This window comes from Macadamia integrifolia, unplaced genomic scaffold, assembly GCF_013358625.1.
Source record: "Macadamia integrifolia cultivar HAES 741 unplaced genomic scaffold, SCU_Mint_v3 scaffold553, whole genome shotgun sequence".
Classification (NCBI taxonomy): Eukaryota; Viridiplantae; Streptophyta; class Magnoliopsida; order Proteales; family Proteaceae; genus Macadamia; species Macadamia integrifolia.
The window spans coordinates 385,116-411,358 of record NW_024870482.1 but is presented as its reverse complement, the minus strand read 5'-3'; the positions used below and the strand labels follow the sequence as shown (position 1 = coordinate 411,358).

Genomic DNA, 26,243 nt, shown 5'->3' with positions numbered 1-26,243 from the left:
TACTCCCGTAAAAATGCTTTACAATTGCCACGTGTAAAGAACTTGCAACACCTAGGATACTCTTTACTGTATCCTTATTGGCTTCATTCTCTTGCCCTCCGTCAAAACCCCCTTTCCCTCCACTTTTTTACCGCGAGAACGAAGCGCGGCAATAGCAGAAGTAGCTTCCGGGTAAGCTCTGGCTATCTCAGTTCCAACCTCTGGGCTCAGGTATACAACAAAGACCTCATAAATCATTTGATCCTTGACAGTTCTACTCTAATTTTTTTTTTTTTTCACAGATCATCTTCAATTCTCCACTTTGCAATGCATCATTTAGGGTTTTGCAAATCGATTATAGTTCTTGGCATTCATCTCATTTGAAACTTGTTCTGCATAGAACAGATGAAGATGAAGGAAAGGAAGCACCGAAAAAGAAACAAAGAGACTTGCGATAGGATCAGCCTCCTTCCAGAGACAATTCTGCGCCAAGAACAAGCTTCTTGTCCAAGAATTGGAGGAACCTTTGGACTTGTATTCCTGTTCTAGACTTCTGGGAGCCCATATTTTATAATTGAAAACTAGAATATTATTTCTTTGATCTGGTAAATGATAGAGATTACTACGAGACGCGGAAATGGAAGAAGCAATCGGCCGATTTGGTTGCTAGATCCGTACGTCTTCATGAGGGCCAAAATGTTCGTGAACTCAAGATAAGCTTCCACTATCTTGACTATTATGATCTTACGACTCGTGCTGATCAATGGGGTTCGCTTTGCATTCACAAATTTCCCTGTGGTCGATCTGAACTTCTCTGGTCGTCGTTGTAATCCTGACCCTTGTCCTGAAAAGCTTTATCAGTTGCTTCCTTGTCCTTATCCATCCAAATTGTTGAAAGTTCTGAAATTAAATTTTTTCCTGCTTAAGCCATTGGAGCACAAGAGTTTTCCTCACCTAGAGACCGTGATTCTGACTGAAGTTTAATTACCAGATACGTCGGTTCAAGATCTAATCTTTATTTGTCCTCACCTGGAATCTCTACATCTGAAGAGCTGTTATCTTCCGGAAAATTTTAGTATCGGCGCCCCACATTCGCTACTCAAGCACTTCTGGTTGGATTCATGCTTGAAGTTATACAGAATATCAGGTTTTTGAGTCCCATATAAACGTTCCAAGTCTTTTGCACTTTCAGTTTGTGGGGAAGATGGTGGATGGATTATTTGTAAAGAATTTATCAAAGCTTATTGATGCAAGGTTGGAGTTTCAACAGGATTTACTTTTTACTACTCATGGTGGAACGCTTTGTGAACTTCTGGAGGATATGGATCATGCCAGGGCTTTGACCCTTTCAAGCTGGTGTCTCCAGGTATATTCTTACTGGTTCATTGAGGTTGCTTTATTTTCTCGTATCAAAATCTTGTTCTAGAAGATGTGATTAAAGTATTAAACCAAGATGGACCATGCTCCAAGCAATATAAAATCTCAAAATGACATTAGTTGCTAAAAGGAGTGAAGAACTGCATTGTGCTTTCTAGCTTCTGCATCTTACAAATGAAACTAACCTTGATTTATCTACTGATTCAAAATTATTTTTAATAGAAGAGAAACTAATATGCAGAAGACAGAGGAAAGTTTACAGATAAAGGGTTAGATATGAAATACATCTGCATAACCCAGCCCCATACAAATAGTCCATTCCAGTTTCTCTGGTCGTTGGCTAAGCTAATTGTATTCTAGATTGCTTCCTATGGAGTATGGGTGTCAGCTGCAAAAAGAGACCACTATAGGAAATATACCCTACACTTTTCAACTAGGATCTCCTGATGGACTGCACTAGAAATTTTTCAAGATCTAATGCTACTCCTTCCATAAATGATGAAAGCACACATTTAATTGATGAGACGAAAAATAGCATAGACAGTGATGCAGAGAAAAGGGTATTGGAAACCGTTCTACAAGTTCCACCAGGCCTTCTTTTAGAGCTTTTGTTTGGTGCAACTCACAAGGGGTACTACTGGGGTTAGAATTTATGTCATTAGATAGAGCTTAAGTGCAACATATGGGATTAAAACAGTTTTGTTATAGGTCAAGTAGATTAGAAGCTACAGTCAGTCAAAGTTGAGTGCAGTGCGAGTTCTTTAATTAAGTAGATGTAAGGGTATTTTCAGAATTCTCATTTCCTTAATGGACTCGTTCTAAGGCTGCCTTTTTCTTTTGTTCGGATTGGGAATTCTAGTTTTTACCCAACCCTATCTTTATTTGAATAAAAGTAATGCATAATTATGGTGGATGAGATTGTGTAATTTCTTTATAAGATTAGGAAAAATGATTTTTGTGCAACCTGCTTAGGAAGGGGTTCTTGCGCTATCACTTTAATTGTGCTACGTGGATAGATGATATTGCTATTCCAACTGTTGGATAGAGGGGACATTGTCTGAATTAGCCACATGTGAAATTTCAGAGTTTAACTCAATCAAATATCCTCTCGTGTATTGGCAAGCATCCTCATGTGTGTACACACGTACTGTACTCCAAACACTTGTGTGTACTCTTTCATTTTCCAAATTTTCCAAAGCTCTAGTTTGCCGCTTAGAAAACTCTGTTTGGACTGGAATTTAATATGTGAGAATGGGACCTTGGGGAATATAGATGTGGCAGATATTTGGGCAGGGCAGGAATCCCTTCCTAAGACCTTGAAGAAATCTGGATTAATGATTCGTTGATGAGAAATATTTAGGAAATTAAGCCATGTGAGAATACTTTGCTTGTGGTTTTTCTTGATGTTGGTGGAACAAGTACTAATGTTTTCATTTATTGGCTCTCCTTTCATATGAAGGCTCTGCCAATTGTGGATGAACTTGATGGGTTGCGAGAAATTTTACCTTCTCCAGTCCACAATCTAAGGCATTTAACACTTCAAACAGGCTTGGACAACTATGGACCTGTTGGGTTAGCTTGCTTGTTGAGGAGCTCTCCTAATCGGGAGACTCTTTCAATAGATATTTGTAATTCTATTAAGATGGATTGGGTAAGGAATATTAATTCTAGTTTTTTCCATCTTATTCTCAACCTATTGATGCATTTCCTTATATCTAATTGAATAGTTTCTGATGTGGCTTTGTAGGAGTACATAGATGAACCTGAATACTTGGATATTTTTCATCTTGATGGGGGAAAATTTGGGGAGTCACAGTTGCTTCTCTTTGATTGCTTAACTCACCATCTTAAGAAAGTTGAGATCAATGGCTTTATGGGACAAAACCATGAAATAGGGCTAATAAAGTTTTTGCTCTAGATCGAAATCACTGATTTTGAAGGAAATGGTTTTTACTCATGTCAAATGCTTCCGTGTTAACTTGAAGTTCTTAAAGGTAAAAGTTGAAAAATGCTCAAAAGTGAATAGTTCTCCCAAGAGCTTGTCCTTGTGTTGAGGTAAAAATTTCATAGAACATCTTGGATATTTTGTATAGACTGTAAAAAGTCCAGGGTACGTAGTACGTCTAAAGTGATGTAATTTTGTACAGTTCTAGAGCTTAGCATTGTAAATGCTTAATTCTTTTTTGGGGTCTTCATGTGCATGAGAAATGTATTTTTGTTTTGTTTTTTTTTTTTTTTTTTTTTTTTTTTTGGGTGGGGTGGTGGTGGGGTTGTGTTTCTTTTCAATGATGGATCTTGTCTTTCAAATTTTATGTTGAGTAAACTAAAAAGAGGGTGGACCTTGATGCAACGGTAAGATTACTCCATATATATCGTATTTTGAATCCACTTAACAAAAAAAAAAAAAAAATTGAAGCCTAAGGTCAATCAGATACTTTGCTTTGTATGCTTGTGTAGTCTAATAGGACTCAAGCCATTGTTATGCACTCTTCTCAATCTTGATTTTCAAACTTATATTTTGCCATGTGGCAAACCTTGTTTGCATGTGAACAGGAACCTTGAAGCCTCTTGGGTTTGTGTATTTTGATTTTCTCTACAGCTCTATTTGTAAACCGGATGGAATGCTTCAAACACCAGAAGTGGGACCAAGCGCACAACAGATTTGTACAATCCACAAATTTCAGTCCATCATTTGAAACCAACTTCGTAGATAAGGAGTCTTACTCCTGTCTCGAAAGGGGTTTATGAACGAGCGAAGTGTTACGGTTTTATAACAGTTATAGGAGGGTCTGATCCCACATCGATCTCACAAGGAAATTGATGTGGGTTGTTTTTGTCTTCTCGTTATATTGTCAAGGAAGTCATTGAAGCTGTTAAGATTCCAGATTTTTTTTCCTGCTTCTTTAGTGGAGGTAGCCTTCATTAGCTTTTCTAAAATAGTGGGATCTATGATCCATAAGAACGACACACGAAGATTTATAGCATGAAGTATGCATTCCATCAACCCTAGAAATACAAACTCTATCTAATGGCGTAGCAGTACCGAATGGGAGGAAGTTAGGTATGCCAGAGGAGACCAAGTGGGCAGCATATTTGGTATTTGAATGTTTTGCACTAGCCATGTGGCTAATATAGTTGGCATAAAAATTTATCAACAAAAAAAAAGAAAAATATATAGAGAGAGAGAGAGGAAATTACACTCCCGTCCCTGAACTATGGTTTAATATCAAGTTTCCCTCATGTACTTTCATATATACTACTCTCATCCCCTTTAGTTTGAAGATTTTATTAGATGTACCATTTCTGTTAGATATCCCTGTTAAGTGATGATATCAGATAATTTTCCTCATTTCTTCTTCTTTTTTTTTTTTTCTCTCCTTCTCTGTGTTGCCTACATCCCTACCTATAGCATCCAATCATAAGCCAGAGGTATATATTTTTCTAGACAAAATTTCTAACAAATCCTTTGATCTTCTTCTTGTTCTTGTCCCCCTTCCCGCGTTGCATGTTATTACCCATCTCCCAAATAAAGAGTACTAACACAAGAAGAGGATGAGAAGCAGTAGCATGAAAGAAGCAGAGCAAGGGAGAGAACAAATATAAGCTTTTGGAAATTGATGGGTAATTCTTTATATATTAAGAGACTGAACTCTCTCCAAAAAAGGACAAAGATAGACTATAGTTTAGGAACTTGAACTATTTATACTCACTGATGGAAAAATCATTCTTATTCCTATAAATGACAGAGATTCAAAGGGAATGAAACCTTTTGTTTGGAACGAGCAACAAAGGGTAGAAGAGGATTGGATTGCATCTGATTTAGGTGCTAAGACTGGTTTCGAAGGAAGAAGTTAGTGGCGGCAGCGATAGCAGCGGCAGAGGCAGTGGAGAAGGAATAAAAGAGGGTGTAAAGAGAAAAGGAGAGGCAGAGTTGTGCGAGATGGTCAAGCAGCCCTATTTTATTTTCAATCACACTCTCTGCATCTCCTTCAATTTTATTCATCTTCAAATTAACTTGAGATTTTAGGCAACAAAAATTGCAGTCCATAACCCTATTTAATGCAACCAATAACCAACCAAATTTTGGATCGAATAACAGAATAAAAACCTTTGAAATTACCCCTGGCAGTAAACTCAAATCCAGCCCCGATTGTGGCTATAATCTCACAACAGAATGTGATTTTGGGAACAAGCACCTAGGGTTTGGGTGCCCTGAGGTTTGGAGAACAAGCAGATTTTTACTCAAGTCTGTACTCAGTTGATGGATCATGGGTGACGGCTGCTGACCATCAAAGTCCTGATCTCTCTCTGTAAATGGAAAATCTGAAGCTTCCTTTCTTTCTTTGGATGTTTTAATTTAATTTTCTAGAGATTTTTATGTTTCTGTGTAAAATAATTCCATGATTTTCTATTTTGGTTTAACTTTGTTTCCATGGATTTGTCTGAAGCAAACATGAAGCTCACCCCATGGAAACCCTCTGTAGTATATCATAGCCGTGACGCCATTGTGCCGTGACACCCCTATAATAGCTTCCAATATCACCATCGAAGGACTATCTGAAACCCTGGTTATAGCCACCTCGGTTCTCCAATGCACAAACTGCCACTGCAATAGCTTCCAATACCCCCATACAGAAGATTGAGACAACATCCAACTCTTTTGCCCCTTTAACAAGTTTTGAATAGAGGAAGAAAAAGGGGAAAGGACGGCTGAGACGGGGCACTCCATCAATAATAAACAATCCAATAGAAATGTCCAACAATAATAAATCAAACCAGAATTCTGATGAAGAGAGTTTTTAGATGGGTAGTTTAGGTACTTCACATTTACTAAGCGTATTTTGATTTTTAAAAAAATATATAATAACTGGCATCAGCATATAAAGTATATTCTGTAATAGGAATTAACGGCAGGGGGTATGAGTCCAATTTGGTGAAACAAATGGGATGTTCTTATAATAGCAACATTCTCTAGGGGGTGATGTGGTAAATTACCCTATTTTTAATGTAACTCAAAAACGTCCCATCACAAGACAAAATGAGAATTAGTTAAATTTGGAAAAATAGTGAAGACAAAAGACAAGAGAAAGCCCTTCTCCGCTGTGGGAGAAGGGAAATGAATATTCTAAGCTCATAATAAATACTCCCTTTTTAAGCCGAAATCTGAAAATGATCTTTTTTTCACTTTGATTGAATGACCTTGTCCAATAGCTATCATGAGTCCATGGAGAGCTAATCGAGTTATAGATTATCTATAATTAATATATATATATATATATATAAAATGTTGGGAAGGGACGGTAATCGTAGTGGATTACCTAAGAATAAGGCATGCTAGCATTTACTGGCCGTTAGATGAAATATAAAAAACCTCATCCATTGGTATCTGTTGTCTTACATGACCTTCCCAATACCGCCACTCCATGGTCTTCCTTCTTTTTCTTCTTCTACCTTTTGTCTTCCTTTCAATCTCTGGTTCTACATCCCTTTCAAAAAAAATTGTCGATCCATATTGCCTCTCTCTCTCTCTCTATCTTTCCCTCCCTCTCCTACAAAGCATTTTTTTTTTCAAATCTGCCCTTCCTATTTCTTTCTCCGATCAATTCCTTCTTCCTCATGCACTCACAAATATAAAGAGGGAAAAAAGGGGAGAGAGACAGAGAGGGAAACCGAAAGCGAGATTATCGTGAAGAACAACAATTTGCTTTCCTTGAATCTCGTTGATAAGAGACAATGAGGAGAAAGAAAAAGCGACAAATAAAAAAGAGATAACATAACAAATTCTCTTGCGTAAACTTCAATGTGTTTCTTGAGAGTGAAACTAAAAAAAAAAAAAAAATTAGAAAAATAGAAAAAGAAAAATTAAGTGCAGGACTGTAATTGAAGATTAAGCACATAATAGAAAACAGAAGAGGTGGGATTCCAAGCAAGGTGAGGGTGCAGGTTTGCAAAAGAGATTAACCCTCACCTCGGCTAAGATATTAATTAGCAGGGGGAGGGAAGCAAAGCCCAATTGTGGTCAGTCGGGGGTAGAGGGATTGGGATTTTAATTAAAACAGACGGTGAAGGTCAGGTTGCAATGGTAATGGCAAGGGCGGGGATTTGTATAGAGACGAACAATAAGGAGAAAGGTAGAAGAAGAATTGTGGAACGGTAATGTTGGGAAGGGACGGCAAGTTGTATAGAGGTTGAAGAGGTGGAACGGCGGGAGGAGGGAGATCCAACAGAGGGTGGTGAGAGGGAGAGAGGGTGAGGATTCAGGTCAAGCAGCGAGTGGTAAAAAAAAAGGGGGGGAGAGATAAGGTGTAGTAGCAGTAGATTGAAGGTTGGAATCTCTTCTCTTAATCCAACGGTTTTATTTAAGATGATTGAATCCTACGATTCAAATTCCGCTAGCACATAAGATTCCTAGGTAACCCGCTAGCATACCTATCCCTCTCCCATATATATAAATGATTTTTGCAAAGCTTATAATTTATACAAATCTTTTTTAATTTTCAATTTGATCCAATCCAAATTGACATATTATATTCACATGATTTAAAAAATCGATTTTATCCATGTATTTTAGAGGTAATCATATTATACACATCTAATACATTTAATAATTATTAATACGTCTATTTTGAAAGAAAAATAATAATAATAATAACCCCAAAACGACAATCAAGAAGTGAGAGAAAATGATGGATGAATGGATGGATGGTAATTGGTGGTGTGAACAATGTAATGTATTAATATCATCCAAGCACATTGGAATCTGTGGATTAGGTTGTTTCAACAACTCATTCATTACTCCAACTAACAAAACTTCACCAATACTAATAAATGCTAAAAGGGCCCATGTTCAGTTTCTCATCAAGATTGACACACCAAGGCTTCATCATGAGACATCCACGAGAGAGAGAGAGAGAGAGAGCATTAGCATGTAAACTGTGATACCCTACTTTTTAAACCCGATCTAATTATCAGTATTGACTTGGTTTGATCATGTAGGGGCTGAATCGGAGCAAACTGATGCAAGTACCATATGGGACATGGTAGCAAGAGTGACCTTGAACTCGAGTTGGCTTGACATGGTCGAGCGGGTACCAAGTGTAATATGTGCACCCAAGCCTTACACCTGCATGTGTCACGAGGCCATATATAAGAAGTAAATGTACATACTAGTATTTGTGGGTGCCAACGTAATTTAATTATAAGTATGAATTTGTCCCCATTGAAGTCTAAGTGGAACATTAGCAATGGGTTGACTAGCATGGTATACTCACCTAAGATATACCCACTTGAGAATACCCACCTGAGATATACTCACTTGAGAATACCCACCTATGACTAGAAGATATTTTTGGGGGCCCAGGTATAAAAGATGAGACATTTATTGTCTTTTACCTCATTAATGATTGTTGGTCAGTTGGAGAGTAAAGAAGAGAGAGAAGGAAAGAAGAAAGGAAAAGGAGGAAGAAGAAGAAAGAGAAAGGAAGTCAACCGTAGAGCTTCACCAGAGTTGGGTCTTGATATTTTGAGCTCAGATTAATGATCAGCTCATCGAGATCTTCGATTTGAGGTAGGTATTATACACATTCCAAGGATTCTTAAGAAAACCCTTTTCTTAAACCCTTTTTTTTATTTTTTGGAAAGAACCCACTTAGATCTTGCTAATCCTACTTGAATAATCAAATCTAAGGTCTAATGGAAAATGTGTATAATGATTTTAAAGGATTTGGAAGGAGTGTTGGTGAAGATCTAGAGTATTTCGAAGTTCTTGAGCAAAAGAAGTGAAATTTGGGGTTTCATTGGTGTTCTTAAGAAAGAGGTAAAAATCTCCATTTTCTTTTGATTTGATCTTAGATCTAGGTTGAGGATATATGATTGGACCTTAGATGAGTGATTTAAGTCACCAGATCAACCCCAAACAAGTTCCCCAAGCTGGAGAGAAGATGGGGAAGATGATGGAAGGATTTCGTTTCAAGACTAGGGGGTGTTTTAGACCCACCTGTCTTTGGTTCTCTAGCCCACCTAAGTTCCTAGAACCCAATCTCTGAGCTCTGGTAAAATCAACGGGCATGAAACCGATGGACTTCGAGGCCCACCTGTCTTTGACTCATACCCACCTGTCTTTCCAGAATGCCCAGAATGGGTCTAAATTTGATGGGTAACCCCTATTTATGATTCTAAACCTGATTTTAGTGTTTAAACATGATTTTGATCACAAAATAGTGAAATGATAAACCATTATGTTTATAATAGACTACACTCATTATACGTGTACCCACACATCGGATCTCTTGCGTGTCGGGTACAAGCACCATGTATATATACAAATAAGTGGGGAATGGACTCTAATTTAATTTTAAAATGTTTAAAGTGTTTAAACAGTGTGTTAGTCAAGTCATGTCATCATGTCACTTGTGTGTAGACTAGACATCACATATGCCATATCACGCATTGTATGTGCATTTACATAACATGCTATGCTATGTTTTATGATGAATATTCTTTATATCTTGATGTATGTGATGGAAGAATTTCATATGGATATGATATGCATGCTAGATTAGATATCGTAGACAGCTTAAAAACTGCATGGTGGCTCATGGAATAGGACGTAGTGTCATCGTGTAATCATACTATGCTCATATAGAAGCATGCGGCTAGGATTTATATACCCCTTTGTGCTACGACCCTTCTCAACAAGGGTTTACATGTAGGATTACTATTGGGGGAAAGCATCAGGTTGCGATTGTCAAACTCCTGCAACGGTTAGAAGTACGCACGGCTGATCACTAGGATAATCAGTAACCCCGGTGGTATATTTAGAAGGCCGATTTTATTGCTTTATTTCATGTGAAGTAACCCATTTACTTTATGTCATTTAAATTTGTCGAAAGTCGGCTTGCATTTTAAATTCCGATACCAACGGTGGGCCTTCTCCTACAACCCTATAGGTATATCGTTGGATGGAGTCCGCGGTTCGTACCCAGGGCATATGCGCACTATGGTTGTGAGTAGCACATAGCCTATGACCTAGTAATGTTGTTAGGATAATAAGATTAAAATGAATTACATACATATAGGCACATTTGTGTTGTGACTGTTTGTGTGGTTTTCTGTGTGTGGTCTTCCTTTCCACTTACTGAGCTAGTGAGCTCATCCCACGTGCACAACTCTTTATAGGTGATTTTACAGGTTACCTGCCTAAAGATCAAGAGTCAGGATCCATTGTGGAGTTTCCGTCTGAGGACTGGTAGGTCCCTAATGAGTTCGAGCACTGTGCCTATTGCACGTGCGAGGATTATGCTGCATAGCAGCAGTGACTCCTGAGTGATTCTTTTTTATTCTTTTTGATGTACTCCCTTTTGATTATTTGATGCTTAAATTATTATATTTTCGTGTATATATCATGCCTTCAGGCCCAAATGTATATAACTTTTATGACTCAATTTAGGTATCAAGTATTTGGGAAACAATTACAGCTATTATTATGAATAGATCTTCCGCTAATAATACATGCCTTATCTTAGTTTAGTAGATGTATGTTATATTGTAGTTACTAGATTATTGATCCTGACAGGTTTGTGAGTTAATCAGAGTTAACTCGGTCACTAGCTCGGTTCTATGGGTGCGGGGTGTGACAATGGCAGTATCAGAGCATGATACTTTACCTACCTACAGCATACTACTTAGACCCCATAGAAACTATAATAGGTCTGGGGTGGGTGAAGATAAAAGCCTTATGAAAGCAAAAAAAAAAAAATTATTTAAATGTAAAATTTGCATTTTATGGCATGCATGCATTGATAGTATGAATTTTTGTTAACTAGTTTTGAATTTATCATAATTGAATTTATTTCTTAGCGAAAATTTTAACAAAATTTTGATAGTATAACGACGTAAAATAAGAAAATAAAAAATTTTCAACATGAAACCTGATAAACAACAAAAATAATATAATAGTAACATATGGTGACCGACACGACCACCATCAAATCACGTAGTTTAATATAAGAAAATCATTCAAAAAATTTACAAGTACTATCAAAATCATAATTCAAATTCTAAGTACACAAGTAGAAATGACAAGTAAAAGGTCAAAAAAGGGTAATAGGCCATCAGCCTAAATCACTTGTCAAAGTCATCGCTAGAGACATCGAAAGGCTCTCCTAAGTGAACCCTAAAGTCAATTCTAAGACGCATGTTCCAGTGAGTGAATCGATCATGGAGCCGCACCACTCTCCTCTATATGGACATCAGCAGAGTTTACCTTAGAAGAGTGGTATATATCCCAGGTGAGTCACTGAAACCTGGACTCCATCTCTCCAAACTATCTCCACATCTAGAGCTCTCTACTGGTGTCTCATCCACTCTCCTAAAAAGCTCCTACTCCCGGGCCACACTCTCTCCAAGCTAACCTCTAAGCTCAGCCTAACCTTCCCTCAAGGTCCTCAATTCTGATAGTATGTCTTGTAAGACAGATGCCTCTCCAGTAGGTGGGGGAGCTGACGCCTGTGTGCCAGAAGCACTAGGGATATCTGGGCCACTAGCTCTGGCTGATCTGGAACCCCCAACTCCAGGGAAAACTGGATCTACTGCCCTTGTATCCAATGGCACCTCCTCTAAAATCTCCTCCTCTCTGATATCCTCATGATTAGGTACCCCATGGGAACCCTCCTCCCAATACGGGAAATAATCACCGTCATCTCTATCATGCTCATCCTCATCTATGGGCACATCCTCCCCCTGCTCCTTGTCTACCTGGGGCTCTACCATCAAGGTGCGTAAGTTCATCTACCTCAAGGTACCTTCAATGAACTTGTCCCTTAGGACCATTCCCACCTCCCCAGAAAGGTCAACTGCAAAATGCTTGAAGACTCGAGTGAGAGCTCTGCCATAGGGTAGGTTTGCGTCCTCTGGATGCATGGCGTGGTGGTGCATAGACCTTAGCATGAAGTAGGGAAGGCACAGTCTAGGTACATTGCCCTCTAGGGTAGACAGTAGGCAAGCAACCAAGTAGGTTGGCATGAAACCCACCTGATTCCTGTGACCACTCCTAGGAGCTAGGTTGAACTGCACCAATCTGGAAAATACCCTACCCGTAGGGAAAAAGGCTAACTCGAATGCAGGTCTCGCACATGAGCTATTGATCACCTATAGATGTGCTCCTGCATGTCTCGGCTCATCAATGGGCCTATGCCTCTGGTCCTAGGAGGATTGTAGTAGTGGATGCCCTCTGAGGAGATACCAATAATCTCTACCAATTGATCCACAGTCAGGATGATCTCCACACCCTTCACCATACCGATTATGGAAAACTCCCCCTCCTCCTTTGTAGCCTCAAGGTTGCAATAGAACTTCCTCACTAAACCCTTGTAGCATGGTCGGTCGATGTTGAGGATAGACTCCCAACCAAGAGTGAAAAACCTCTCTAAGAAGTGAATATGGGAGATGCTCCACAACCACCTATTTCTCTAATATCACAGGTAGTGAGCGGAAAGTACCCCACAAGGATGTAGCTCTCAAACTGTAGAAGATCATCTCATCATAGTTGGATGTGTCTTCAGGATCCTCCCGTTCCCTAGATGGAGATGGGGTTGAAGAACTAAACCCCACCTTTTTCTTCTTGGCTTTGGAAGCTTTCCTCTTTCTTGATGGATTGACAGGTTCCTTGCCTTTTCGTGGTGGCATCCTGAAAATGCAAAGAAAAGGGATAAGCATATGATATAAAATGAGAAGTCAGAGTATAAGGAGTACCAAGTTGAGACAGATAGTAGAAGTGGAATCAAATAAATGATTATAATGAGCTATAATAGCATATGGCAGAAAGTTTTAGGAAATGTGATCTAAGATAGCATATTATAAGTTATCAAACCCGAATAACTAAACTAGCCAAGTGATTTAATGCATAGATAAGAATGATTAAGGTGATGGAAATCACTAAGTAAACACAAGTAATGCAAAGTGGTTAATGAGATGATGCATGTGATGATTGAGGTATACAGTGATCCCAATGAGATGTAGCCTTAATGCATGAATGAGTCCAATAATATAGAATATGAGTAGATCCTTTCAAGAGAACACGAGATATAGTACTAGATTAAACAAGAGATATCATATCACTATTGATTTTAAAATAAGAAATGGAAGGATTTCAAACAAGTATACCAAGCATGTAGGAAATTTCTAATTGGGAACCTAGCCAAATGAAAGATTTACATTTCAATGAAAACAATTATTGATGATTCTAATATGCTTGAGAAATTATGATTCAAATGTAAACAATGAATTCAAGAGTGGCTAGATATAAAATTCCCAAATGTTTTACCCCTCCTTTTGGGCAAGTCTATATAAGGGTTGAGAACAACCATGCCGTCCAAATTGGGCCGAAGTATGCAATGGAATGATTGGTGAACACAATAGAAGCCCAATATTGCAATGGAAGCAAAGAAATTCATAATGGGAATGCTAGATTGACATAGAGGAGAGAAATGAATAGTAAAAGCCCCAAAATCGATGGTTAGGGCATAAACGGGGAAAATTTCTCCAATGTTTCCATTCTATGGATCAAAGTACTTGGAAACCATAATCTAAGCTCTACATTAGCATGTAAATTATTTTCCATAGAAAAAATCGAAGGAAAAACCAAAGTTCCAACCACATTGACGATTTTCCATTCAAAAAGAGAGAAACACAGATTTTTAGAGAGGAAAAAGAGGGTTTGTGAACTCACCTTGATGATTGAATGATAGAGAATACAACTTGAACGGATCGTTGAGTCGATTCGGTGAGTTGAGCCGTAAGGGATCACCCAAAAATCATCCAAGAACCACCTGAGTTGGAGTGAAGAAGAAAGGAGAGAGAATGGGAGAAAAACAACGGTTTAAACCCCTTTTAATCGCAGCTCTCAGGTAACTCCAGTGGGTATGAAACCGGAGGGATTCAGCCAGCCATGCCCATCGGTCTTTAGCCCGTCAATTTTGGCAGTGAGTGCCTGATGCTACCTGTGGGTCCTACATGGCCTGCATTGGTGGGTTTGAAGGTCATTTTTGAAGAATTATGAGTTTATAGGCGAGATTTGGCCGACACATATAATGGGATACAAATTTGGAGTTTGAATTATTATGTGCATTTTTTCCTCGACTGTTTTAAGGGTGCAAGTGCGCAAGATTGCGCACTAAGATTCGAGCAATTGTGTAATGAGTTGCAATACTAACTTATAAAATTTTATGCAAATTAGGTACACTAACAATGGTACGCACTAAATCCATGGGTATCGATCAAGGTGAACCTGGAGGTTCTCGTCCTATTGGTAAGCCACCAATTAATAGAAGGCTTCAACCTACGGGGTAAGCATCTAATGCATAACCTCAAGAGACAATTGATCAGAATGTGGCTCATGAGAATCTACCCATGGCTACACTTCCTAATCCTCCACCAATACTTACCCCAGGTGATGTTGTGAACTTGATTCAATAATCGAATCGGATTCTCCATCAACTGATTCTCCAGCAACAGCAAGCATTTATGACTGCTATGCAATAATAATGGTATGCTGTACTACCAGGTCAGCCCCCCAGGTAGATATTCCACAAGATCCAACTGGAGGGTCTGATATTGGGGCACAGGTTGGAGATACACCACCTGGAATCAACCCTCAGAACTAAGTTGGAGGTACACCACCCATACTACCTCAGGGTACACCTCCATATATGATGCCACCTCCCTACCCGTACTATCCAGCATATGCACCATATTTTCAGTCAGTGGGCTATACCACAAGAGTGGTGGAGTCATTCAAAAGGAACCTACCACCTACATTCACTAAGGTGGGAACTGGGAAGTGACCCTTTGGAACCGGACCTATAGATCCAAGAGATTGAGAAGATATTTGAAGTGATTGAGTGCACCGATGCCCAAAAGATTATTTGTGTAGGGTTATAGTTTAAGAATAAGGCCAACTCCTGGTGGCAAGCCTCAAAAGCTATATTATTTGCTACACACCCAAAACGCACATGGGAGCAATTCAAGGAGTTGTTCTTAGCAAATTGCTACCCTCAGAGTTTTAGAGACCACAAAGAAGCGGAGTTCTCGACCTTGACTCAAGAAAGCAAGTTTGTCCTTGATTATCAGCGACAGTTTGAGGCTCTATTCTACTTTGCACCCCTCACATGAAATCAACTGAAGAAAAGGGTAAAAAGTTTCTGAAAAGATTGAAGGTATCCATTAGCACGATACTTGAGGCATTAGATCACACCGATTATGCCTTGATTGTACAGAAGGCCAAAACCATTGAAGACAAACTGAAAAATGAATCATCCCTTACACCTGGAGTGTGAAAGAGAGCGAACCCTTATGTGTATTCGGGAGACCCGAGTAAGAATTTTCATAGATCATATGGATTTGGTCCTTCATACAGGCATCCCTATAGGCCATTGGGTTATCCTCCTCAACCCGTTGGTGGGTCAGGTACTACATCTTTTTGCCGAATACCAGTATAGTACCCACAGCTATTAGGCCACCTCGCCCTCCACTTGCTACAGGTCAGGCTCAGAGAGCTTCTGCTCTGGTTCTAGCTTTGCAGAACCGTTGTTTTAATTGCCATTCATATGGGCATTTTGCTAAAGATTATCGAGCCCGACCAGCCTTACCAGCCAATCAGCCTTCTGGGTGCAGACCTGCTTTGACTCAAGGGAGTCAACTACAAGGAAGGATGTATGCTTTGTTAGCTGAGGAAACTGAAGCTAGTACAGAACTGGTAGTAGGTACGATTTAATTTGAGAATTATCTTCTGGTAAATATTGATGACATGCTTTACTTATGTGCATTGCTGCATTAGGTGTCCTACCTGTATCAGGTATACCAGCATATGTCTTGTTTGATTCAGGGACTTTGCATTCATTTACATCAAAGAGATTTGCTGAGAAACTTGACATGACACCCAAGATATTAGAGCATAAGATGATAGTTAGTATACTTACAGGAAAAATTTCACAGTTAAAGGAAGTATATGGGCCATGCACCGTTGAGATCAACGGAAAGTAGTTAGATGCCCAACTCATCAAGTTCAACATGCAAAACTTAGATGTTATACTAGGCATGGATTGGTTATCAGCACATCGAGCAAGCGTGATGTGTACTGAGAAACAGATCAAGGTAATCAATAATGAAGGGAAGGAACTGATATACTAAGCATATATAATAACGCGGGCTAAGGAGGTCCTCATCTCTACTCTACAAGCGGTGAAGTTGTTGAAAAATGGGTGTCAAGGGTACCTAGCATCGATGATTGATTTAGATGCAAAGGTCACACCTCTAGAGGAAGTAGAGGCAGTTAAAAAGTTCCCAGACGACTTTTCAGATGATCTGACTCAACTACCACCTGATAAGGAGTTAGAATTTGTTATAAATTTGATTCCTGGAGCTGCACCGATGTCCAAGGCTCCCTACAGAATGGCCCTAGTAGAATTAAAAGAATTACAAGTATAGTTGCACGATCTGTTAAATAAGGGATTCATACGCCCAAGTGTATCACCTTGGGGTGCTCCAGTGTTGTTTGTTAAGAAGAAAGATGGGAACCTACGTATGTGCATTGATTACCGGGAATTGAACAAGTTAACCATCAAGAACCAGTATCAATTGCCACGTATAGATGATCTGTTTGATCAGCTACAAGGTGCTAAGATATTTTCAAAGATTGACCTCAGATCCGGGTATTATCAACTCAAGATAAAGAGTTGTGATATACCAAAGATAGCCTTTAGAACTCGGTACGGTCATTATGCGTTCTTAGTGTTGTCTTTCGGGTTGACTAATGCTCCAGCAGCTTTCATGGATTTGATGAACCGAGTGTTTCATGATGTTCTTGACAAGTGAGTCATTGTTTTCATTGATGATATCTTGATCTACTCGAAGTTAGAAGAAGACCATGCAAAACATTTAAGGATGGTACTACAGAGACTGAGAGAGCAATAGTTGTATGCGAAATTCAGCAAGTGTGAATTTTAGCTTAAACAGGTTGGATTCCTAGGACACATGGTGTCTGAAAATGGAATCGAAGTTGATCCGGATAAGGTGAAAGCCGTAGTAGAATGGGAGGTACCCAAGAGTGCAATAGAAATTAGAAGTTTATTGGGTTTGGCAGGTTACTATAGACGCTTCATCGAGAACTTTTCTCGGATTTCAGCACTAATGACCAACTTGACTAGGAAGGGTATAAAGTTTGATTAGTCAAAGGAGTGTGAAAAAAGTTTTCAAGAGCTGAAGGAGCAGCTAGTGTTAGCACCAGTGTTGAATATTCCTAAAGGCACAGGTGGAATGACAGTGTATACCGATGCTTCCAAAGTCGGATTGGGCTGTGTACTTATGCAACACGGCAAGGTGGTAGCATATGCATCCAGACAATTGAAGGAATTTGAAAAGAACTACCCTACCCATGACTTGGAGCTAGCAACGGTCATTTTAACCTTAAAGATTTGGCTTCACTATTTGTATGGTGAAAAATGTGAAATATACAGTGACCACATAAGTCTTAAATACTTTTTCTACCCAAAAAGACTTGAATATGAGACAAAGGAGATGGCTTGAGCTTATGAAAGATTATGATTGTGATATTCAGTATCACTCAGGAAAGGCCAATGTAGTGGTAGATGCATTAAGCCGGAAAGCTCAAACTGTGTCACTTTCCTATCTAGCAGTCCAGAGCTTGTACAGGAGGTAATGTTAATGGATGAAATCCTTTTGTATGAGGGAGTGACCTTAGAACTAGAGCACCAATCAAATGATGTTCAACAGTTGATCATGTCCTTGGCAGCTCTACAGGTACACTAATCCATCAGGGAAGAAATCCTAATGAAACAGCCCTTGGATCCTGAGTTGCAGCGGATCAGAGAGAAGATTTAAGAGCAAACAATAAATGACCCTAGTTTTACATTAGTCAGTGATGTGGCATTGTTATTTCAGGTCAGATTGTGTGTACCCTACGATGAGGTAATACAAGATAAAATAGTAAAAGAAGCACACTATTCCAAGTACTCTCTTCACCTTGAAAGTACCAAGATGTACAAAGACCTAAAGTAACACTACTGGTGGCCAGCAATGAAGTCCATAATAGCTCTGCATGTGTTGACTTACCTTGCATGTCAGAAAATCAAAGCTGAACGACACCAACCTTTTGGCACTCTTCAACCACTCCCAGTACCTGAGTGAAAGTGGGATAACATTACAATGGACTTCATCACTGGACTACCACGTACACCCAAAGGAATCGATGCAATTTGGGTGGTAGTTGACAGGATTACTAAGATAGCTCACTTCATTCCGATCAGAACCAATTACACCATAGATAAGCTGGCATAGCTTTACATGGATAACGTTGTACGCCTACATGGTGTACCAGTAAGTATTGTATCAAACAGAGACCTGAGGTTTACCTCCAGATTCTGGAAGAGCTTGCAGCAAGCCTTAGGATCACAATTGAACCTGGGCACAACCTTCCATCTATAGATAGACAGACAGTCTGAGCGGACCATACAGATATTAGAAGACATGCTCCGAGCCTGCCCATGGAAATGAGTGGCAGTTGAGAGGAATATATACCTCTTATGGAGTTTTCTTACAACAACAGCTACCAAGCTACAATTAGGATGGCTCTATATAAAGCATTATATGGTAGAAAATACAGAACTCCTCTATACTGAGATGAAGTAAGAGAACGCCGAATGTTTGGACTGGAGATGATTCAGATAACATGTGATAAAGTTGATGTCATTAGAGAAAGAATTAAAACAGCCCAATCATGTCGAAAGAGCTATGCAGATAGCCGTAAGGAATTCCAAGAGGGAGAGAAAGTGTTTCTCAAAATATCTCCTACCAAAGGTCTGCACAGATTTCACAAGAAAGGCAAGTTAAGTCCGAGATATGTTGGGCCATTTGAAATTTTGAAGCTAATTGGGGCAATAGCATATATGTTGGCATTACCACCTTTTCTCAACAGTGTTCACAATGTCTTTCATGTATCCATGTTGAAGCGGCACATTCATGATCCATCCCACATGCAATTTGTGGAACCGAAATACTTAGAAGCCGATATAACATATGAAGAACATCCGGCTGAGATCTAAGATCGGAAGGTAAAAACTCTTTGCAACCGCTCTATCGCTTTTATGAAGATTCGGTGGGCCAACCACCCGATCGAAGAGGCATCTTGGGAGAAAGACGATATTCAAACCTTGTATCTGTTGTAACCCGGCAGTCACTGAGAGGGGGGGTGAATCAATGAGTCCAATTCCGATCCCTAAAAACCTGTCCGATGTCTGGGCAAGAAAAACCTGATATACCTGTCCCTATTTACACACAGTCGTATGCACACTCAGCCTCTCATAGGCACTTTCAAGTGTACACACTCATTCCACATTCAACGCACTTCAATATAAAATACAAACAACAAGCACCCACAACACAGGGTTTTTACGAGGTTCGGCAATTTTCCTACATCCCCGGAGTAGTGACTGTAAAGGCTTCGTACCTACTCAATACACTACTTTTGACTGCACCCACAGTCGGGAGCACCCACACCCAATTTTCTGAAGCCGAAGCTGAGATGGCACTCGTAGTGCTAATACAATATGTAGCACCCACTACACGGGAGCACCCACTCCCGGTGCTTAGCACCCACTAAGCACACAATAAATAATACAATTAAATTGGGCTTATATCAATGCCCTACAGTCAAGCTCTGCCTAGCATATGCATCCACAACTAGCTAGCATGCTTACAGTTCATCCACAACTAACCTAGCATGTATACATTCATCCACAACTAACCCTAATATACATACATACATGTAATGTAAAATCAAAGGTTAGAGAATCTCACAATCGATTGCCTGGGATGACTGGAAACTTGTACTGACAAGTTTGGTGCTCACACCTTCTCTCTCCTTGGCTTCTTGCTCTTCAAAGCAAACACATTCTTGCTTTCTTCTCTTCTTCCTTGGCTTTGAGTTAATGTACCATTAACACACTTCAACCACCTCTTTTACCTCTTTTAATGGCCTAAGAACATTTATCATCAAGAATGTATGTTCATTCAAGGATCAACAAAGAGGGGGAAGCTTCTCCTACCAAAATCGTAGCCTTATTTCACTCAAAACCCATTTTTCTTGCTTCCATAGTGTAGGGCTTGAAAAAACGAAGAAGCTGCAACTTGGTTCACCCAAATCCGACTTAAAATGAGGGAGATATGACCTTTTGAAGTTGGAGCAATGAGATAGCCTGAAATGGAATCTTCGTAAGGGTGGCGTAGGCTACACCGGCGGCACGCGCAACAGGGGCGAAATCTGACCGTAGATCTCATATAAAAGATCTTGTAATATAAGCCGTCGGATTAAACCAACGGACAATAGATCCAAACCATTAAATTTGAATCTCGATGACGTCATCATGACGTAGGCGCTGACATCGTCAGAAGTATTGTCGATCTATGATTGGTTGTTTTTCCGGATTTTAAGGGAGTTAATGACTTCACTACAACATTACATTCCAATAAAAAAGGAAAACTATTGACTTGTTGGGTTAGCTTGCTTTTTGAGGAGCTCTCCTTATCTGGAGGCTCTTTTAATAGATATTGGTGACTCTATTGACATAGATTGGGTAAGGAAAATTAACTCTAGTTTCTTAATTCCAGCTTACTCTCAACCTATTGATGCATTGCTTCTAATTGAATACTTTCTGATGTGGCTTTGTATGAGTACATAGACAACCCGAATACTTAGATATTTTTTATTTTGATGGGGGAAATTTGAGAGTCACAATTGCTTCTCTTTTATTGTTTTACTTATCATCTGAAGAAAGTTGAGATCATTGGCTTTAAGGGACGGAACCATGAAATAGGGCTAATAAAATTTTAGCCGTATTTTGTGGTTTGATATATTCTCTTTGATGGTTGTTTTGCCCGCTCCCCTTGGTTCTTCCTTAATTTGGTTGAGTCAGCCTAGCTTGTGGCATTGTTCTGGGTTTTTTTTTTTTATATTTTTTTAATATATTTTCATTCACCCAAAAGATTATGAATGCTGTTACATGATCTATTTGTAAACCATAACTCGGTTTTATAACCACTATCTCATTCGTGGATGGAATGCTTTTACAAATACCCGCAGTGGGATCAAGTACACAATGGATCTGTACAAGACATACAAATTTCCATCCATCTTTTGAAATCAGCTTAGTAGACAAGGCCGCTCGCCCCTATCTCTAAATTAGAGGAGGCTTATGAACGAGTGGAGCCTCAACACATGACCTATTTTGAGGGTTAGAATCGAAAAAAGCTTAAAATTGATCTTTGATTAGACAATGGTTAAGACTAGGTGTAAGGGAAAAAAATTGACTTTCTAAGTTCTTAGCTCTGAGAATGGAAAATCCATGTTTCGGGCATTGGAGGAGCCCTTAGACAATGGGCTGGAGAGTCATGGTCCTATACACCTATTGACATCCCCAAAGTTTACCGCTTGAGTTGAGGTCATAGCACTTCTTTTAAGACTAGACTGAAGACTGGTTCTAAAATCATTTTTCCAAAGTCAAGAATCCAATTACCATATTTTGGCCTTAACGACTTAATTTTTTTCTTTTCTTGGTACCCAAACACAGCCTTTCGAGGAACACTTCCACAACAACAAAAGTATAAAACCCACGAAAATCAATTATTCGTGCCACGTGTCATTGCCGGCGCTTAAATCCGGCTGTCTTAATTTCCCGCTAAAACAAACAAACAACACAATTGAGTGATACGCTATATAACTCCACAGAGAAGTTATAGTGTTTCCCCCTCTTGTTCTGAAACCCCATCGTCTTCATCTTTTCCTTCACAACAGGCGAGTTGGAGGAGAGGAGGTGATGGTAGAAAGCAGCAGAGCTAAGCTTACAGCCGTGTCATATAATCTCTGGTGGGATATCAAAACTCCCTTTTGATCTTTCATATTATCTGTGTACTTATAGAATCGGAAAAAAGTTCAAAATGGAAGAGACGAAGAAACGCCGAAGAACTGAAGACACCAACTACGATCAGATCACCAACCTACCTGAATCAGTCCTGCGCCACATAATCTCGTTCCTTCCCACTGAAGATGCTATGAGGACGAGTACCCCTGGACCTGCATTCCCATTCTAGATTTTGATGAGTTGTTCTTCTCTGATCAAAAAGCCCTAATGGAATTCTACATTGCTGTCGATCGACAGAGAGAAGTTCAAAGTTATTGGTTTGAGGGACAGAGGAAAGTTCATTACGATTTGAGTCGGCTGCACAAACAGAAGAAGGCTTTTGTAGATTTCGTTGTCGAAGCACTTGCTTCTTCATGAGGGAAAAAATATTCAACAACTTCGAATATTGTTCCGCTATTTTACAGGTTCGTTTCTCATACCGATCAATGGTTCCTTTTTGGGATGACGAGCGTCAGAATGCTTGATCTGAACTTGTTCTGAAAATTCTTACGAGTTACCTCTCTGTTCTTTTTCAGTGAAATTGTTGAAGGCTTTAATTTTGCAGTTGTGTGTGTTTAGACCATTGGATTACAAGGGTTTTCCCTCTTTGGAGAAGGTGATTCTGACTCAAGTTAAGTTGCCGGATGCATCAGTTCAGGATCTGGTCTCCCATTGTCCTCTCCTGAAAGCCCTAAGGTTAGAAAAGTGTTGTGTATCCACCGATTTTGTTATTTATGCTCCGACATCGAATCTCAAGTGCTTGTGTGTGGATTCGTGCTTATGCTACATGGATGAGAGCAAGTTTACATGATAACCATCTGGAATTGTCATGAAAAACCATGGTGTTCTCTGGCTTATGTGTCTCCCTGGTGATAATTATTTAATTTCTTTATTATCTGAAAAAATTATTAACCTTGAAGTAGAAGATACAAAGAAGATAAAGATCTGAAGGGTAGAGGTCTGAATTTAATTTGCTGTAATTTCAATGAGAACCAATCTCATTATGACAGCCCATCAACTTAGCTCGCCAACCAAACTGCTAATATTATGAACATGGTTGAAATAATTAATTGCAGGGTGTGTCTTCCTTTCACAGTCTGAGGTGTCCTGGTATCTAGATCTTATGAGGAACTAAGGGAAGATAGAGAACTAGAGATTGATAAGAGTGCTTTCTTTCTTTTTGATGCCTCCTCCCCTCTTTGTGCAAAAGTAATGGTCTTAGTTTTGGAAGATCAGTATTGATATTACATATCCAAAAAGAGAAGAGGGGAGAGATTATTTTGCAACTATCTGGATTAGTGGATAAGTAATGCTGTGGTATTTGATACCACCCCGATGCGAGCCCCAACAGGGTGGGTTTGGCAAAGTCAACTGGGTTTGGATTGGTATTAGGTTTTAGTTGATGAACTTGTGACTGGTTCTAATTATTCCAAAACATACCTTATTCCAAGACTTAACCTTTATCAAACATTTTGATCATTTGCAACATATAATGCTACTTTCTTCTTCTATTTTATCGCTTTTTCTAATTAGATTTCTCAATTTTTGGTTGAGGTTAGGGCCAGTTTAGTTGGGTTCAGGTTAGCCAAAACCTGTCCTGAAACCTGACATCTTACTGACCTTAGTGAAAGAATAGGACCTCAGGAGAAACAGGATACCTCAGAATATTATTTGATTTTGGTGGAGTAAACTCTGCTGTTCCATTCGTGTTTTAACTATGCTTTCTTATCTGAAGGTGCTGCCGATAAGAGATGGAGTTGATGGGTTACAACAAAGTTTGCCTTCTCCACTTAGGTATCTGAAGTATTTAACAGTGAACACAGGATTGGACAATTGTGGGGTCATCAGTATAGCAGGTTTGTTGAGGAGCTCCCCTAACCTAGAGACACTGTGGATTCTTAATTCCATTAAATACTTGGTGTATATCTAAGCTATAATTTCTGAATGACTCTTCAGGAATTCTTGGACGATGCTATGGATTTAGATAATTTTTATTTTGAGGGAGAGAAGTTCTGGGAGTCACAGCCATTGCCATTTCATTGTTTACATCATCATCTCTGGAAAATAGATTTGTTTGGCTTTGAGGGACAAGACCATGCAATAGAGTTGGTAAAATATTTGCTCAAGAATTTGATAGTCTTGGAGGAAGTGGTCATTAATTATGTGGAATTCAAGTCGTCATCCCATTATGAGTGTTTGGAATTCCTAGAGGAACAGATGAATAATCTTCAGAAGTTGTTGGCCTTCCAAAGAGCTTCACCTTGTGCTGAAATAATATTCTCTTAGAATTTCTCTTGTTTCCTCTTTTGGAGATCTAGTTCAGATTAAAATCAATAGTTGTTTTGGCAGTGACGTAATCCTACATCAAGAGAGTTTGGGCACTCTTTTATCTAATTCAAGGAATCATGTTTGTGCTTCAGAATGTAAATTGATGGATCTCAGATCTAGACATTTCTCCTGACCCTGTTATTGATAGCCGTGTCTTCTGTACTACAGATGATCCAGACAACATGTTAGGAAGAACCAACTCTTCCTTTTTTCTGAACTATCCCGTTTTTTGTTTGTGGTGATGCTACTAACCATTTGAAAGCAGCTTCAGGATGGGCTTTTGGCATCTTTTTTCAAGGTTGATTTAGAGCTATCAGTATTAGTTTTGAGCCCACAAAGCAGCAACTGGATGCAGAAGCTTTGGGAATTCTGGAAGGCCTGAAATTGGCTTCTCACAAGGGATGGAATATCACTGAAGTTTGGTTCTCAACAAAGGAATTATTTCAGCTTATTCGGCAACCAGAAGGATCCCGGCCATGGCACTCCTTTCCTATTTTTTTGGATATTTACTTGAATTATAGGGCTGTCTCATTTTGTTTCACTAGCACTAGTAGTACATATCTACGAGACAGGTAAGCAAAAGTAAGAAGGGAACCTCTGCTTCTTGTAGATCTTGATTCATTTTCTTTATTGAGCTGATCTAAACACTATTGAGATTATCTAAACACCATTGAGCTAATGTGAATCACCTCTATTAGTCAAAGATGTATCAATACTATGTATATTTTTGCGCATAGGAAATACATGCTTAAAGAAATCAACTTCTTTTGATTTAGTAATAGTAGTAGCATCAAAGATACCATCCGTTGGTTCATCAATAACCTATATGTAAGGGTGTTAATTGATTCTGTTTTGGTTTAAATAGTTCGGTTTGGTTCGGTTCGATTCACATATATTTTGGCTAAAACCATAACCGCACCATTTACTAAATGATTGCACTTTTTGAAACCTAAACGGTTTCGGTTTCCACAGTTTTTAAACGGTTTCGGTTTCACAGTTTTAAACGGTTTTGGTTTTGGTTTATTCCATACGGTTTTTAAATGATTTGCAATTGGTTTGCTAGTTTATTCACATGTTTACTAAAATTTGCTTTTTGTGATAAACAATTCAATCTTAAGAATGTGAAATGCAACCATTATGTTTTATTAAAACAACTAAACAACTAAGCAAAAGAAAATATTTTGATAGAAAATAGTCTCAGACGCATCTAATAAGTCAGTAAGTAATGCTTATAGTAAGGATTTTCTTCTTCTCCCCCCTCCCTCCCAAATAATGCGTTATAATATTAAAATATATATATTTAATATGCCATGGTATAAGCAAAAATTGCATTCTTATCAGTATACATTCTACTAAGTGAGTTGGATTAATGTAATCGGCATTCCAAACAATGAGCAACTACCTCTAGAATTACTTGCAGGCTTGCAATGCTCAATCTTTGAATCAAATGAGATATTAATGATATTTTGCAACCACCTTATTTAATCTTTAAATGGGTTAATCGGATCCATTTTGACGGTTTAAACAGTTCGGTTTCCACGGTTTCAATTCGGTTTGAAACCATGGTTAAACTGCTCGGTTCGGTTTCAA

At 39.0% G+C, this 26,243-nt stretch overlaps 1 protein-coding gene across 1 annotated transcript; it reads left to right on the top strand.

Moving 5' to 3' along the window:
* Nucleotides 1-111: 111 nt before the first annotated feature.
* LOC122069204 lies at nucleotides 112-25,341 on the top strand. Its single transcript, XM_042633163.1, has 6 exons — nucleotides 112-210; nucleotides 282-1,345; nucleotides 2,816-3,007; nucleotides 3,104-3,268; nucleotides 24,061-24,165; nucleotides 24,282-25,341. The coding sequence occupies exons 2-6, from the start codon at nucleotides 1,184-1,186 to the stop codon at nucleotides 24,609-24,611; spliced, it is 954 nt and encodes a 317-aa protein (XP_042489097.1). The 5' UTR covers nucleotides 112-210; nucleotides 282-1,183; the 3' UTR covers nucleotides 24,612-25,341.
* The last annotated feature ends 902 nt before the right edge of the window (nucleotides 25,342-26,243 follow it).